General features: G+C 43.9%; 1 protein-coding gene across 2 annotated transcripts in view; it reads right to left on the minus strand.

Annotated features, from left to right (window-relative positions):
* LOC122812105 (beta-centractin) overlaps positions 1-16,294 on the minus strand; it is a 695,723-nt gene that overhangs the window by 69,196 nt on the left and 610,233 nt on the right. For both annotated transcript variants that reach the window (XM_044084387.1, XR_006366336.1), the window contains exon 9: positions 6,383-6,444. In XM_044084387.1, the coding sequence (XP_043940322.1) occupies positions 6,383-6,444 (62 nt within the window). The remainder of the gene's footprint in view (positions 1-6,382; positions 6,445-16,294) is intronic.

Below are 16,294 nucleotides of genomic sequence, written 5' to 3' on the forward strand. Positions count from 1 at the left end.
TCCTTAGAACTGGGTACCAGTGTTGGCGAGGCCAGTCCGGGGCAATTAGGATCATTTTTGTTTTTTCCTGTCTGACCTTTAATAAGACCTTGGGGAGAAGAGGCAGAGGAGGAAAGGCGTAGACGGATAGGTTTTTCCAACTGAAGGATAGGGCGTCCACTTTCCATGCTTGTCTGTGATAAGTCCTTGTGCAGAATTTGTCCAGTTGATAATTTTGGGGAGAGGCAAACAGATCTATGTCTGGACTCCCCCATTTCTCTGTTATCATGCTGAAGACTTGTGGGTCCAGTTTCCAATTGAGGGTCCATAAGATTTCTGCTAAGATCGTCTGCCAGAGTATTTTGTTTTCCTGGTAGGAATTGAGCTTGAAGATGTACTTGGTAAGTCAGGGCTGTGTCCCACAATGCCATGGCTAGTCTGCCAAGTGGGTAGGAATGTGTACCCCCGTTTGTTTAAGTACCACATAACCGTGGTGTTGTCAGTCTTTATCAATAGTTGTTCTGGGTGAAGTAAATCCTTGAAGGCTGTCAGGGCATTCTGAACAGCTAACATCTCCTTCTGGTTGATATGCAGATGCATTTGTCTTGGGCTCCATATGCCCTGAATGCATCTCCCCGCCAGGTGGGCTCCACAAGCACAGTCTGATGAGTCTGTAGTTAGGGTTTGGGTGGCAGGGGGTAGAGTGAATGACCGTCCCATGTTCTGGTGACATGTCTCTGCACACCAAAGAAACTCCTGTTGTAGGCAGGGAATGAGAGGGATCACCGTTTCGAAACTGTGACAATGCTGACTCCATAAACTTTTTAGATACCACTGTAGTTTCCTCATATGCAGTCTTGCATATGGAATTAGTAGAATGCAGGATGCCATGAACCCCAAAGCCTGCAGAATTTGTCTTGCAGATAACTGGGTTTTTGTTGCCATCTGTTTGAAGTAAATAGTCAGTTGCCTTTGTTTGCATGGCGTAAGGTAAGCCATCTGGGCAGTTGTATTCAAGCTTGCACCCAGGAATGTAATTTTTTTGTGAGGGTACCAGTTGTGATTTCTTTTCGTTTATTGTGTACCCTAGGCATGTTAGAAGCCTTTTTACAAACGCCAGATGTTGAAGAAGAATGTCCTTGTTTTCTGCTTGAATGAGACAGTCGTCCAAATAAGGAAAGATTTGTAGATGCTTCTTTGTCTGCAAAATGCTATTACTGGTGCCAGGCACTTTGTAAAGACCCTGGGCATAGTAGATAAGCCAAATGGCAGTGCAGAGAATTGGTAATGCATGAAACCACCCTTGAAACGGAGATATCTTCTGCACGATTCCCTTATTGGGATATGCAAGTATGCCTCTTAAGTCTAGAGTCACTAACCAAGCGTTCTTGCCCAGCATAGGCAGAAGCTGTTGTAAAGTCAGCATTTTGAATTTTGGGATGTCCAAGAATGTGTTCAAAATCGATAAATCCAGTATTGGACGTCAGGCATCGTCTTTTCTGGGTACCAGGAACAGTCTTGAATAAAACCCTTGCCCTTTTTCCTGGTCTGGTACTGGTTGAATAGCCCCCATATCCATGAGGGAAATAACTTGTTTCTGTGCCTTTGCCCATTGATTTTGTGACAGATCTGGCCAACTGTTTGGAACTGGCAAGGTATGGAAATGAAATCTGTACCCCCTGGGATACTATGTTTAATACCCACTTGTCCTGGGTTATTAACTGCCAATTTTGAGCATGAAGTGTTAATTCCCCCCCCAAGGGGGCTGCCAAAAGATAAGTGTGTGGTGATGGCAGAGGGAAGTCATTGACACTGCTTACTGTAGGATTGTGCTTTATTTCCTCCAGATTTGGAGGTAGAGGCACCCCAATGCTTTGACCTGTAAGAACCCTGTGATTGGTATCTAGAGCCTTTTGAGTGTCTGGATTTACCTTGTGAGGCTCTGTTGGATACAGGAAAGGACCAATTTTTTGTAGGCCAGTGTCTACTGAATCTGGGTGGCTGCACTTGTAAGAAATATTTTACAGTTTGCATAGATTTAGCTTTGTCTTCCATTTTCTTTAAAACCTCTTCTGCCTTATTACCAAGCAGAGTATCATGCTTTAAAGGTGCATCCAACAATTTAGCTTTAACATGATCAGGCAGATTTTGCTCCTTGAGCCAGGCATGCCTTCTAATCACAGATCCAGTAACTGCAGCCCTGCAAGAGGCCTCCAAGGAATCAAAACCACATTGCAAAGTATGCTTTCCAACCTGTTCTGCTGCATGCAATAATTCCTGTAATTCTTTGTTTTCCACACATTCAGAAATCAACATCATTTTTTGTTTCAATAATCCCATAACATGCTGTTGATATTTAAGCATATGAAACTGGCAATTTAAGGCCCTAATTGCCAAGGTTGCAGACGTATAAACCTTTTTTACCCCATCTATCCAACGCCCTGGAATCTCTATCTGAGGGGGTAGGATTCTTGGCTGAAGAGGCCTTTACACCTTTGGGGCCCTGTGCGATAGTTTCAGGATCAGCAGCAGGATTTTTGAATAAAAATTTGTGGGAGTCAGGAACCCTGTAATATCTGTCTGGCTTACTAGGAGCCGGAGGCAGGGAATCAGGAGCCATGCTAGATTCCGAAAACACATCATCTACAATGTCTAATACAGGAGGTATAGCCAAAGGCCTATGCTGAGGAAGAAGATGGAAATCCCTTAGCCTCTTTTTTGATTCCAAGAAATCCTGACTCTCCCAATGAAAATGTTCCCTTAAAGTATGCAAGGTTTCTCCAAAAGAATAATCTTCAGGAGAAGATGCAGATGGGATGGATTCTTCTGCATCTGAATCCTCATAGGGTGGTATAGAAAATTCCTGATCAGAAAAGGAATCAGAAGAAATAGAAACCTGATCTGAAGATTCACAGTCAGTGTCTTGCCTAGGCCTCTTATCAGGTGGGGGTTGGGAACCCCTGATCAAGGTAACTAAGTCCTCAGCCATTTTGATCATCTGTTATTTAGGCATAGGGGCCTGAGCACGCGGCTCATGCGTCAGTTTTTTTTAGCCGTATAAGTTGTTTTTGTTTTAGTTTTTGAAGCTGGCGCCGGTTTTATATGGAAATGTTGAGGCCTGAAAACATCCTCAGAAGCCGGTGATTGCTCAGCAGCTCCGGACCCATCCGAGGGAGAGACATCCGCGGGTACAATACTCTGAGAATCTCGCGGCATACCGGACTTCGCATGGGTCTCAGTCGAGGCCTGCGACTCAAAAGTAGCAGGTATCAGGGGCTGCGAAAGCTCCTCACTGAGTACCGGCGACTGCCTTAGGAGCAGCTTTGTTGTCGGTTTTGGACCTCGACGGCCTGTTTCGGTTCTTTTCTTTGCGTTTTTTGTGAATTCCGGTCATTGCATTGCTATCCGACGACATTTCAGGGTAATTAAATCAGTTTCCAAAATATTTTGAAGCAAAGATATACTGACGCTTAATAGAGCGTTGGTTAAATCTAGCACAAAACCGACAGCAAGGCATGTTTGATCTGGGCCTAGGCAAGGAATACAGTACAAGTGAAAATCCTTATGAGGCATTTGCTTCCCACAAGTAATGCAATTATTAACTTTTACAGACATCGGTAAGGAGCAAGAAAAAGTTTCCCCAAAGGGATACTTAGCTTTAGTTGAAGACTTCGGTTCTGAAACTCGAATGTGAAAATTTCAGGAGTCGGCCGACTGGGACTTGCGAACTGGTTCTGCTTCAGGCACCGCGCGGCAAGAAAGACTGAAGAAAATGGCGTTGGCTGCATGTTTTATACCCCTGACGACTTGACGTCATGGAAGAGGAGACAGCAACAAACGCAGGACCCACGACTTTGATATTCAGGCCGACTGAGGGCAACCTGCCAGCAGATTACCCAAATGTAATGACTGCAACAGTGAAACACGAAGAACATCGGAAATATCTGTCGATAATAAAGGCCCGATGACAAATAGTTCTGGCGTTAAAGCACGAAAGCGACGAGGGATGTTGTGGTCTGGGCCTAGACAAGTGACAAAGTAAGAGTGGAAGTCCCGGTGTGGTGTTTGCTTTCAACAGGCGAGACCATTATTAACTTTTTTTGTCATCAGTTAGTGCAAGAAAAAAGGATCCCCAACAGGGTACTAAGCTTTCAAAGATTTCAACTACAATTTGGAAACAAAACTCGGGTAGCGGCCGACCAGCACTTGTGCGAACTGCTTCTGCTTCGGGCTCGATGGCAAGAAAGACTGATGTAATGGCATTGGATTCCTTCCTTTATACCACTGACGATCTGAAGTCAGTCAAGCGGCAGCAACCGACACAGAAATACTAAGTCTCTGGTATTCGGGCCAGCCGAGGGCTATCCTGGCAGGGATAACCCAAATGTGATGACTGCAGAATGTGAAACACGAAGAACATCCAAAAGCTTCCAAAATACAGATTCTTCTTGAGAGGGGTTTTCAGAATACCAACTACCTTTTTTGTCTGGGGACCCCTCTCCATCAAAATAGATATCCTCCGTGAGGTACTCCATCTTGGAATCAATGTTCCTCGTCTTGCACTGACACTTCAGCTCCTTGACCCATTTTGATCTGAGGTTATCAGAGTGGAACTAGTCAGGTATACTACTGGAGCCAAAGAAGATATCTTCCAAGCACCTAACTCCAGCCTCTAGGAGATTTTGGATCCTGGGTCTCCAAAACAACTGGGCGAATTGGAGAAGGAGATAAAATAATTTTGGACATCGCAGGAAGACTCAAGGATCTGATAGGGGATGAAGCTGGCAAGACCCCCATCTGGATCTAAGCTTCTGGAGGACCTGGAGGAAGTAGTGGATTGGGGTCTAGAATGTTTCTTAGGTGTTTGAAGAAATGAAGAATGCAGATTAGATGATATGGGTTTAAGTACATATTCTGGATTAAGACTTCTGTGTGAGGTGCCGGGCTTCGGATCCGAGGATGACTCAGTAGGGCTGACCGAAATGACAATTGGATCTGAAACCTTGGGATCAAAGGATTGGTCTCTGGATCTGACACTGTTAGATCCGAAGCTTTTTTGGCGCTTGGAAGGCGGTTCCAACGAAGACCTGCGGGACTTCACTGGGGAACATTTTCTATGCTCCAACGGAGCAGATTTGCTGGTTTTGGAGGAGGTTTGTGCCCCAGAAGTAGACGTAGCAGAAAGAAGACCTTTCAAAATCAACTTATTATGCCAACTGGCCAAAGCTCTTTGATTGAAGGTTGAACATAAGTGGTGCCCAAATGACCAGCTCCGTGACAATTTGCACACTCCTTGTGGGCATCCGAATTAGGGAATTTATGTCCACAAGAAGTGCATTTCTTAAATCCTGTCAGTTTATTTGGCATGGTAAGTAACTGAGCAAAAGTAACAGATAAGTTATAAGAATTTTTTTTTTTTATTTTTGGGATAGGTAAAGGAAAAGAGGGTTTAATTACCAACAATGTTAATTTAAAAGAAATACCCTATATAAAAAAGGGTAAGCAGAAAAATGCCAACAATGGTAATAAAAGTTTACTAGAAAAACATAAGAAAAACATAGTAATAAATCCTAATGTCCTGTGAGAAACAATGATAGAAATAAATAGCTAACTTCAGTTAATCTCTTAACAATGCTCAACACAGGAACCTGCGCCTGTTCATGATGGCGGCAAATGCAATCAGATTTTTTGAGGGTGGATTACGGTATTATGGGCAGAGGAAGGACCTCAACAGTTGGATCCTAAGTCTGGAGAATGTGGCTGAGTCGGATCAAAGGATCTGATCCAAACCTATGGGTTGAGGAAGAATGAAAAGGACAAAATCAGATCTGTTGGTTTTCATTTTGCATTCAGCAGTTGCTTTTTAATTTGTTGGGGTTTTCTGTAAGAATGTTTTTGAAACGCTAGCATTGACCACCTGGGTTTGGATTTTTGTGGACTTTGACAGTTCACAGACTCAGTTACATATGTAGACAGACAATTAACTTAAGTAATTTACCGATTCTGTTATTAACCTTCAAAGCCAGTTAAATGAGATTGCACTACATTTATCTTTGTCCATCATCTATCGAAAAGCAACAATACTGAGGCAAAGTTTTACACCAACAGGAAACAGCTCAACTGTGAACAAAGTGAAAAAAAGACTAAAACGATCACTGGCTGAATGAAATGGTTACAAAGCATTTTTATCTGCAGGATAGTGTATGGCAAATGAATATGTTGAAAGTATGTTGGAAATCGCACAACTAATTGACTACAGCATGCTAAAAAGTAAGACTAACATTCCATTTAAGTACCTTGGAACAAGAAATGTGTGTGCGTGCACGCACCAACACTGACCAGAAAAGTAGGGTCCCTATAAACAAGTTCTGAGTTATTACTTTCACAAAAAGTAAATTCTTACCTTAATTTTGATGTCCTTGGGAGCTAGTTTCTTCACTTCACTGAGTAATCTATCACCGAAACCTAGGAAGAAGGAATGAAAATGACTCAAAAACAGGCAAAGAATAAACTATCTTGCTCTGAAATATATTCAAGGAACAAAAAGTCCACAAACAATTTGAGCAAGTTTTTTTTTAAGGAAATACAAAAGCATCTAAGAAAAAGGTCTTAGACCTATCTAATCCACTAAAAATGTAGCCAGTCTTCATGCAGCTGCCTCTACTTCTCTCATTTTCTCTACCACCCTAAACAATATGAAAAGTTGAATGTAGTTTTCATATCCAACACCGAATTATGAAGCATATTACATTAATTTATCACTGGCTAAAACAAAAACTAATATCATGGTAGAATTTAGAAGAACAAAGCTGAGAGTGGCAAGTGCTAAGGCAAAAAGGGCACTTTAACTTGGCTAAAAGAAAAAAGCGATTCAGAAACACATTAGCTTCAATGAAGAAAGGCCTTACTAACAGCTAATCTGCACGTCTCTGAACTGCTCAGTGATTACCACAAGTATTAGCGTAATCACTGCTGGTGGCCCATGCAACTCCCTTACATTCACTCCTCCACACATGTACACATTCAAACACAGACAAACACATCCCCATACCTCTTGGCTGTTCATGATTTTACAAAGCATACGTGACTTTGCCCATTATATTTGCCATGTCCCTGTCACAGATGAATGCAGTCAAACAACAATGTCAGACATCACAGTTTCATACCAATCAGTCATTTGCAGCTTCTTGCTGTAACATCAGCTGTTTTAATTAACTTCTAAAGGTATTGAGGGTAAAATTTCAGAAGTGTCCCTGGTGTCTAGGGTTTCTCCCCATTCTTTTTCAGGTTTTGCTTGTCAGTCTAGAGGAGTGTGGAGGCATGGTGATCCCCCCTCCACACACATTTAGATATTCATGTGTACACACCTTCAAACTCCTTTCACCTGACTGCACTCAAAGACACACACACCCACATACATATACATGCATACACACACACATGCACCCTACTCAACCAACTTCCCCTCCTGCAACAACCTGGGTGGACAAATATATGCTTAAGACCATTCATAATTCTGCACACACTCCCACTCCATCATTTCTTTCTTCTTTCTTCTAATGCAATCACTCCCATCAAAAGTAATGGGCAAATGCATATGTTTCTATGTGGTAATTAATGCAGCTGTTGGTGCTAATTTACACAGCTGAGCGGTTCTGTGAATCACTAGCTGTGTACATTACTTACTGCAGGCATATCCGTGAGAAAACATATGTCTCGTTATCATATGACAACTCCAGAATGCCTCATTAACACTGCACTAAACCATGGGACAGCTACCACGGTAAAGTACAGTTTTGTACCTACCATAAATGTAGATGTTCGAGGATTCCATTGCTGCAGTCCTTACTATTGGGTATAGTCCGCATCCAGTTGGCCCGAATACCAGAGTATAAGGCTGACGTCGGTCAGGGCGCATTAGACTGACGTCAGTACGTCAGGGTACTAATGCGCATGACCGGCGTCATATCCTCAGTCTTTTCTTGCCCCAGATGTCAGAAGACCCTAAAAAGACAAGGCCCAAAATACCTGCACCAAAACATGAATAATATATACAAAAATATAAGCAGGTAAACTCACCTACACAACCACCCCTAAACACAGAGGGGAAGGAGGGAGGGTAAATTGGACTGCAGCAATGGAATCCTCGAACATCTACATTTATGGTAGGTACAAAACTGTACTATGTTCTTCGTTTTCCATTGCTGCAGTCCTTACTATTGGGTAGAATCCCAAAGCAGAGGTAAGGGAGGCTGGCAAATCATAAAGAAGCAGGAGCTGACAACATGCCTTGCAAAATAGCTGTGGCAAAACCAGCCCTAGACTTAGAGTAGATAGGAAGGTGATAATGCTTAGAGAAAGTATGCACTGAACTCCAAGTAGCTGCTTCCAAAATATCCTTAGTTGCCACCCCCCGTAGAAATGCTGTTGAAGTGGCAGTAGCCCTAGTGGAATGAGGCCTGATCCCAGCAGGAATTTCCTTGCCATGATGGGAATAACAAAATGCAATGCAAAAGCCAATCCACCTAGAAATAGTTTGTTTTGACACAGGCTTGCCCTGAACTCAAAGCAAAAGAAACAAACAACTGCTGAGACTGCCTAAAATCCTTAGTCCTGCTTAAGTAATAACGCAATTGCCTGTGTATATCCAAAGTATGCAAAATCTTTTCCCCTTTATTTTGGGGGTCTGCATAAAAAGTAGGCAAATGAATAGTTTGGTTTAAAGCCACACTAGAAACCACTTTAGGCATAAAGGAAGGATTAGTACGTAATGATACCCTATCCTTATGGAAAATCAAAAGGGCTCGACTGCCATAAGGGCCTGCAACTCAGACACCCGTCTTGCAGAAGTAATAGCCAACAAAAAAGCAGTCTTCCATGACAAATATTTCAATTCAGCAGTAGCCGCAGGCTCAAAAGGTTGTAGAGAAAGTTTTTCCAACACAAAATTGAGATCCCAGGCAGGAGTAGGAGCTCTACGTGGGGGTCTTATATTTTTTGCCCCTCTAAGAAACTGCTTGAACAAAGGATGCGAAAACAATGGTGGGTCACAATCATAGTGAGCTGAGATTGCTGCAGCATGAATCTTAATGGAAGAGAAGGACAGACCCTTGTCCAGTAACTCAGTAAGATATTGAAGAGCCATACTCAAATTAGGCTCAGAAATCTCCAAATTCTTTGCTTTACTCCAAGATAAAAATCTCTTCCATTTAGCTGCGTACACTTTCCTTGTACTAGGTCTTCTAGCTTCCATAATCACATTTAAAACTTGTTGAGGAAGTTGAGACCTGCTGTGTTTCAACACAGAATATGCCAGGCTGTCAGATGAAGAGAGTGAAGCTTGACATGGAGCAGATAACCGTCCTGCTGGTATAACAGATGTGGAATCAAAGGGAAAGGCCATGGAGGCTTCTTTACCAGACTCCGTAGTAGAGGGTACCAGTGTTGCCGAGGCCAATCTGGAGCTATCAAAATCATCCTTGTCCTGTCCTGTCTGACCTTTAATAGTACCTTTGGAAGAAGAGCATCCACTTTCCAAGTTGTGTGATGAAACCCCTTTGTGCAAAACTGTGGCAGCTGGTGGTTTAGTGGAGAAGCAAACAGATCTATGTCTGGAGTTCCCCCTGACACTGTCAATTTCTGAAATACATGAAGATCCAGTTTCCACTTGTGGGGATCCATGATTTGTCTGCTTAACACATCTGCTAAGGAGTGCTGTGCTCCTGGCAGAAACCTTGCCTGAAGAGTTAGGTGCAAGCGTAGCGCAGTCTCCCATAAAATCATTGCTTGCCTGCATAGAGGATAAGAATGTGTTCCCCCTTGTTTGTTGAAGTGCCACATGACAGTTGTGTTGTCTGTTAGAATCAACACCTGCCCTGGAAGAAGTAACTCCTTGAAAGCCAGTAATGCGAACTGGACTGCTAACATCTCCTTCATGTTGATATGTAGATGCTGTAGTCTGGCAGGCCACTTGTCTTGTATCCACTTTCCATGTAGATGAGCTCCCCAAGCAATGTCCGAGGCAGCTGTCGGTAAAATCTGACTCGCCTCTGGCTGGGTCACAGAGAGTCCCTTGTTTAGGTGACATTCCTGAGCCCACCACAAAATTCTCTTTGGAGGCAAGGTATTATTTGAATGACAGTGTCTAAATCCTGGCAGTGCTGTGTCCATACATTTTTGAGATACCATTGTAACTTCCTCATATGCAGTTTGGCATTGGGAAGCACCAGAATACAAGATGCCATGAACCCTAATGCTTGAAGGACTGTCTTTGCAGTCAGCACGGACTGATGAGATAGTTGATGGAAGTAAAGTGATAGACTCTTTTGTTTGTCCGGGGTTAAAAGGCCATCTGGGCTGCTGTATGCAGTCTCACACCCAGAAAGCACATGTTTTGAGAGGGTACTAGACTGGACTTTATTTCGTTCACAGAATACCCTAGGCATCTTAGCACTGCTATAACATATTCCAGATGCTGTAGAAGGTCTTCCTTTTCTTGAGACAGAATCAGGCAATTGTCTAAATAAGGATAGATTTGAAGTCCTTGTAGCCTGAAGTAAGCTATCACTGGAGCCAGAACCTTTGTGAATACTCTGGTCTCAGTAGATAAGCCAAAGGGCAATGCAGAGAACTGATAATGAGAATCTCCAGCTCGAAACCGCAGATACTTCCTGTAACTTAGCCTGATAGGCACATGAAGGTAAGCTTCCTTGAGATCTAAAGTTACCATCCAGTGATCTTTGCCCAGCAGGGGTAAATGCTGTTGTAACGTCAACATCTTGAACTTGGGAATGTCCAGATAAGTGTTGAGGAGAGATAAATCCAAAAGTGGTCTCCACGTGTACCCCTTCTGTGGTACTAGGAACATGCGAGAATAAAATCCTAGGCCCCTTTCTGATACAGGGACTGGCTGAATGGCCCCATTTGGAGTAAATGAGAAACTTGCTTGTGAGCCTCTTTTCTTTGTGGAGGAGGAACGTCTGGCATGCCTGTGAAAGGGGGCAATGTATGGAAATAAAATCTGTAACCGTGGTGAATGATGTCCAACACCCATCTGTCTTGAGTAATTAAATCCCAATTTTCTTTGAAAAGAGACAGTCGTCCTTCCAAAGGAGCTGCCAGACGAGAATCTACTGGCAGCTGAAAAGGCAGGTCATTGGGTCTGTTTACGAAAGGACTGACCCCTGCCCTCACCAGAAGTCTGAGCAGGTGAACTCCCTGTTCTAGGCCTAAAAGAACCTTGGGCCCTGCCCCTACCACGTCTAGACCTACCCCTAGACTGGGAATCATAAGCAGGATATGTCCACCCCTTAGCAGGCCAATTTCTACTAAACTTCGTGGCTGTACCTGCAAAAATCTTTAACAGTTTGCATAGACTTAGCTTTGTCCTCCATTTTCTTTAAAACTGCTTCCACAGGTGAACCAAACAACACATCAGACTGTAAAGGAGCATCCAAAATCCTTGTCTTAACATGCTCAGCCAAATTTTGATCCCTCAACCAGGCATGCCTGCGAAGAACAGAACTAGTGGCAGCCACCCTCGAGGAGGCCTGCACAGCATCAAAACCACATTGCAAAGAATGCTTGCCCACTTGTTCAGACACAAACTAAATCCAGCAATTCTTTACAATCAATACCTTCCGCCAAAGCATCCACCTTAGATTTTAATTGTGAAAGGAGATAATTTTGATATTTCAGCATGTGAAACTGACAATTCAATGCTCTCATGGCTAGAGTGGAAGAAGTATACACTTTCTTACCCCACCTATCTAACGCCCTTGCCTCTTTGTCAGTGGGAACAGGATTCTTAACCACAGAGGCTTTAACACCTTTAGGCCCCTGAGAAACAGTTTCTGGGTCCGCCCTAGGACTCTTAAACAAATACTTATGAGCTTGGGCACCCTATAGTACCTATCAGGTTTAACAGGAGCAGGAGGCAAGGAATCAGGGTTCAGGGAAGCCTCTGCAAAACATCTTCCACCACAGTCAACACAGGAGGTATAGCTAAGGGCCTATGCTGGGGTAAAACAAGAATTCCCTAAGCCTCTTCCTGGAATCAGAGTAATCCTGGCCTTCCCATTTAAAGTGCTCCCTCATGGAATGCAGAGTCTCTGAAAATGAAAATCCTCAGGAGGAGAAGCCGAAGGAGTGGCATCATCCACATCAGAATCAGAATAATGAGGATACTCCTGCAAATCTTCCAGAAGACTCAGAAGCCCCTGAACCCTGTTCAAAACTGTCAAACTCTGGTTCCACCCTAGGCCTCTTATCAGGAGGGCCCATAGAACCTCTAATCATAGTAATCAAATCTTCTGCCATTTTAAGCATATGTTTCTTAGGTACAGAACCCGAAGGCTAGGAGAAGCCCCTACTGAAACTGAACTTGGCCTTCCTCTAAAAGAAGTTTTGGCAACAGAAGGAGAGGCTCTAACTACATTGGGAAGAGAGGGAAGAATAGTTACCTGAGAAGCCCCCTCAGCCTGGCCTGCCTCCTGAGAGGGTACATCCTGTAACAGTAAAGTTTCTGCCTGAGACTCCATAGAAACTCCTGGCAAAACCTCAGGCTCCACTGAGCCTCCTAAAGAACCGGCGTCCGGGACTGCGGTTCATCAACCCTAGGCTTCGCTGTTTTGTCCTTACGCTTCTTGGAAGCGGGCCGGAGCATCCGACGGCATTTTATAATTGCAACGCTTCCCAAACACTAATCTGGCACAGTCTAACCTCCTCTTAATAGTGCGTTTGTTAAACCTAGCACAAGAGCGGCAACCAACAACGTCGTGCTCAGGCCCTAAACAAGGTATACACAATGTATGGTAATCCCTATGAGGTATCTGTTTCCCACAAGAAATACAGTTATTCACTTTTTCTGACATCCGGTTAAATACTGAGGCAAGAAAAACCAAAATGTTCCCCACAGGGGTACTTAGCCAACTCTGATTCGGTCTGAAACTCCGGTTTCGGAAATATTTCAGAACGCCAACCTGCACTCGCAAAACTGCTTCTGCATCGGACAACGCGGCAAAAAAGACTGAGGATATGACGCCGGTCATGCGCATTAGTACCCTGACGTACTGACGTCAGTCTAATGCGCCCTGACCGACGTCAGCCTTATACTCTGGTATTCGGGCCGACTGGATGCGGACTATACCCAATAGTAAGGACTGCAGCAATGGAAAACGAAGAACATCTCCATAAACCAAGTAGAATCACTACTATAAGGCTGTCTAAGAAAAATCGGAAGGGGTTACTACCTTCAGAAAAGAGGCTGCATTAGGGCATATCACTGAAAATCTTAATCCCAAGACCCAGCTCTCAGCCTTTAAGCAGCACCCATTCTTCCTACCACCACCTTCTCAGTCTGCTCAATGTAACATTTTCCATCAGTTCTCCCACCACTCTTTGTATCCATATATCCATGGTTTGAAATCTTTCCTCTTGAATGCACTTTCATATCCCTTACCATGTATATAACGTGCAGGATGAAGTCATTTGTGTTCAGAATGATACCACAGTACAAGCAGAAAATGATTGATTTCAACAATTGGCTAAGTTTCTGGTGTCATTCTAATGGAATCCAGTATCTGTCTGCCTAGGATGACATGACTGACCTCGATGCTTTGCCAGAGATGGACTGCGATGACATGACTGACAGACCTCGATGCTTTGCCAGAGATAGGCTGCATCTGTCATCCCTGGGCTTCTGGATAGTGGCAAAGGCTCTTGCCACCCCTATAGTGTCTTTTTCAAATGGTGTTCCAAAGACCAAATTACCACCGTAACAGCTACAAACAAATGCAAGCTGGGGATCATGCTGCTCAATGCTAGAATTCTAAATCTCAAAATGCACTCGCTCGAAGCACTACTTAAAATGGAGAACATAGACATTTGTACCGTAACAGAGACTTGGTTCAAGGCAGCAGAAAGCACCCCTGCACCACCAGGCTATAACTCATTCCACACCTTTCGGCCCCAGAACTTGGACCAAAGCTCCAAAGGTGGTGGTGTTTCCATATTCATAAAGGATGCGCACAACTCCAGACTGGTAGCCCAACATAACACATCTGAGATACTTCAGGTGCAACTAACATTGGTTAAGACAGTGATTCAGGTTGTAGCCTGCTACAGATCCCCAACCATGTCCCAAGACTCGCACTCCACGCTCCTAAGCACCCTGGAGAATATTAGGGTCCAACCTAACACTCTCATACTGGGCGACTTCAACCACACCCTCCATTAACTGGGAAAACTACTCATGTACCAATACACTTGCCCAACATTTCCTGGAATTCATTAATTCCAATGCCCTGGACCAGCTCATTCTTACCCCCACTACAAGTAGCAACATCCTTGACCGGGTCATTAATAACATGGGCGACTGTTGCTCTACACCAATAGTCAACTCCTCCCTGTTTAAAGCAGACCACAAACTAACCACCTTGGAAATCCACATCCCTCCCACCCCCCACAAAAGTAACCACCACGAAAAACTTCTCCAAAGCTAGTTTTGGGCTCCTAAAAACAGAGGTGGCTAACTTCACGGCACCCATGCAAATGGAGATCAGTTGCATGACCGCCGAATCATACACCAATGCATTGTACAAACACGTACACAAATGCATGGATCTCACCATACCCAATAGAACCACGACGCTCTCATCCAAAAAAATGAAGCCAATCTGGTGGTCCCCTGCCATAAAAAAACTCTACAGCAGAAGGAGGAAACTGATGCGGAATAAGGTGAAGTCCCAAGACTGGAAAAACTCCCTTCTTAGTCTCAACAAAAAGTTGCAATCCCTCATCAAATCCTCTAAAGCTTGGTATGAAAACAGAATTGCAGCAGATAGTAAAGACAAGCATAAAGCATTCTATAGTTATGTAAAGAATCTCCACGGCAACACCCAGATTTGCTCTTACTACACAATGATACCTCCTATACCGAGCCAACAGGTATTGCCAATATACTGGCAGACAGATTCACTACCAACTTTACCCCTCTCTCCCCTCCACATGACCAGTCACAATATCAGTAGATTGCCAAGCACCCAGTATTACTGCTGCACAGGTTAAAATAGCACTGTCCAAGGCCAAGAATACAGCTTCTATGGGACCTGACAATATCCCTGGCTGTGTTCTACATGAACTACAGAGTGAACTGATAACTTGACCTGTGTGCCCTGTTCAATCACATCCTCACCTCAGGCTTTGTCCCTGCCAAATGGCGCACTGCTACAGTTATCCCTCTCCACAAAGGAGGAGCAACTACAGACCCTGGGAACTATCGCCCCATTAGCCGGATGAGTCTGACATGCAAAGCTATGGGACGCATCATCATGGACCTAATAAAAAACAAGGATATAGGGAAAGTACAGCTGTGTACACTTACCATAAATGTAGATGTTTGAGTGTATCTACTGTTGCAGTCAACCCATTTGGGTTATCTGTCTGCAGGTAGCCCTCAGACGGCCTGAATACCAGAGTCTTCTGATTTCTGCGTCGGATGCTGTTGCTTCTTCCATGACGTCAGTTCGTCAGGGGTATAAAACACATGCAGCCGATGCCATTACAGTTTTACTTGCCCCAGATGTCAGGTGCCCCCACAATAGGAAGTAATTATATGGTATGGTACACCCCCATCAAAAAGCAAATACACAAGAAAAAATAAAAATAATACCAACAACGAGGAAAGGTAGAGCCAAGAGAAGTCAGGAGGCTGGAGAGAGGGTAACCAGAACTGCAACAGTGAATACACTCGAACATCTACATTTATGGTATGTGTACACAACTGTACTATGTTCTTTGTGTTTCACTGTTGCAGTCATCGCATATGGGTTGATTCCCAAAGCTAAGGAAGGGAGGAGGAAGTTAAAGAGCATTAGGACCAGCTATTAAGCCATGCAGGACTGCAGTGGCAAATCCAGCTCTGGATTTAGAAAAGATGGGCATGTGGTAATGCTAAGATGGGCATGTGGTAATGCTTGGTGAAGGTATGTAATGCTTGGTGAAGGTATGTACAGAACTCCAGGTAGCAGCTTTTAGGATGTCCCTGGTAGGGACTCCTCTGAGAAATGCCACAGAGGTAGATGCAGCCCTGGTGGAATGTGATCTTATCGCCTGTGGGGTAGGTTTTCCATGGTGCTTGTAACAGAAATGAATGCAATGGACTATCCATTTGGAAATGGTTTGCTTTGAAATGGCCTTCCCTTCTGCCCCTGCAGCAAAGCCAACTAGCAGCTGTACAGATTTTCTGAGAGGCTTAGTCCTGTCCAAACAGAATCTAAGTTGGCTGTGCGTGTCCAGAGAGTGCAGTATTCATTCC

This window comes from Protopterus annectens, chromosome 9.part0, assembly GCF_019279795.1.
Source record: "Protopterus annectens isolate FY-2018-M chromosome 9.part0, PAN1.0, whole genome shotgun sequence".
NCBI lineage: Eukaryota > Metazoa > Chordata > Ceratodontiformes > Protopteridae > Protopterus > Protopterus annectens.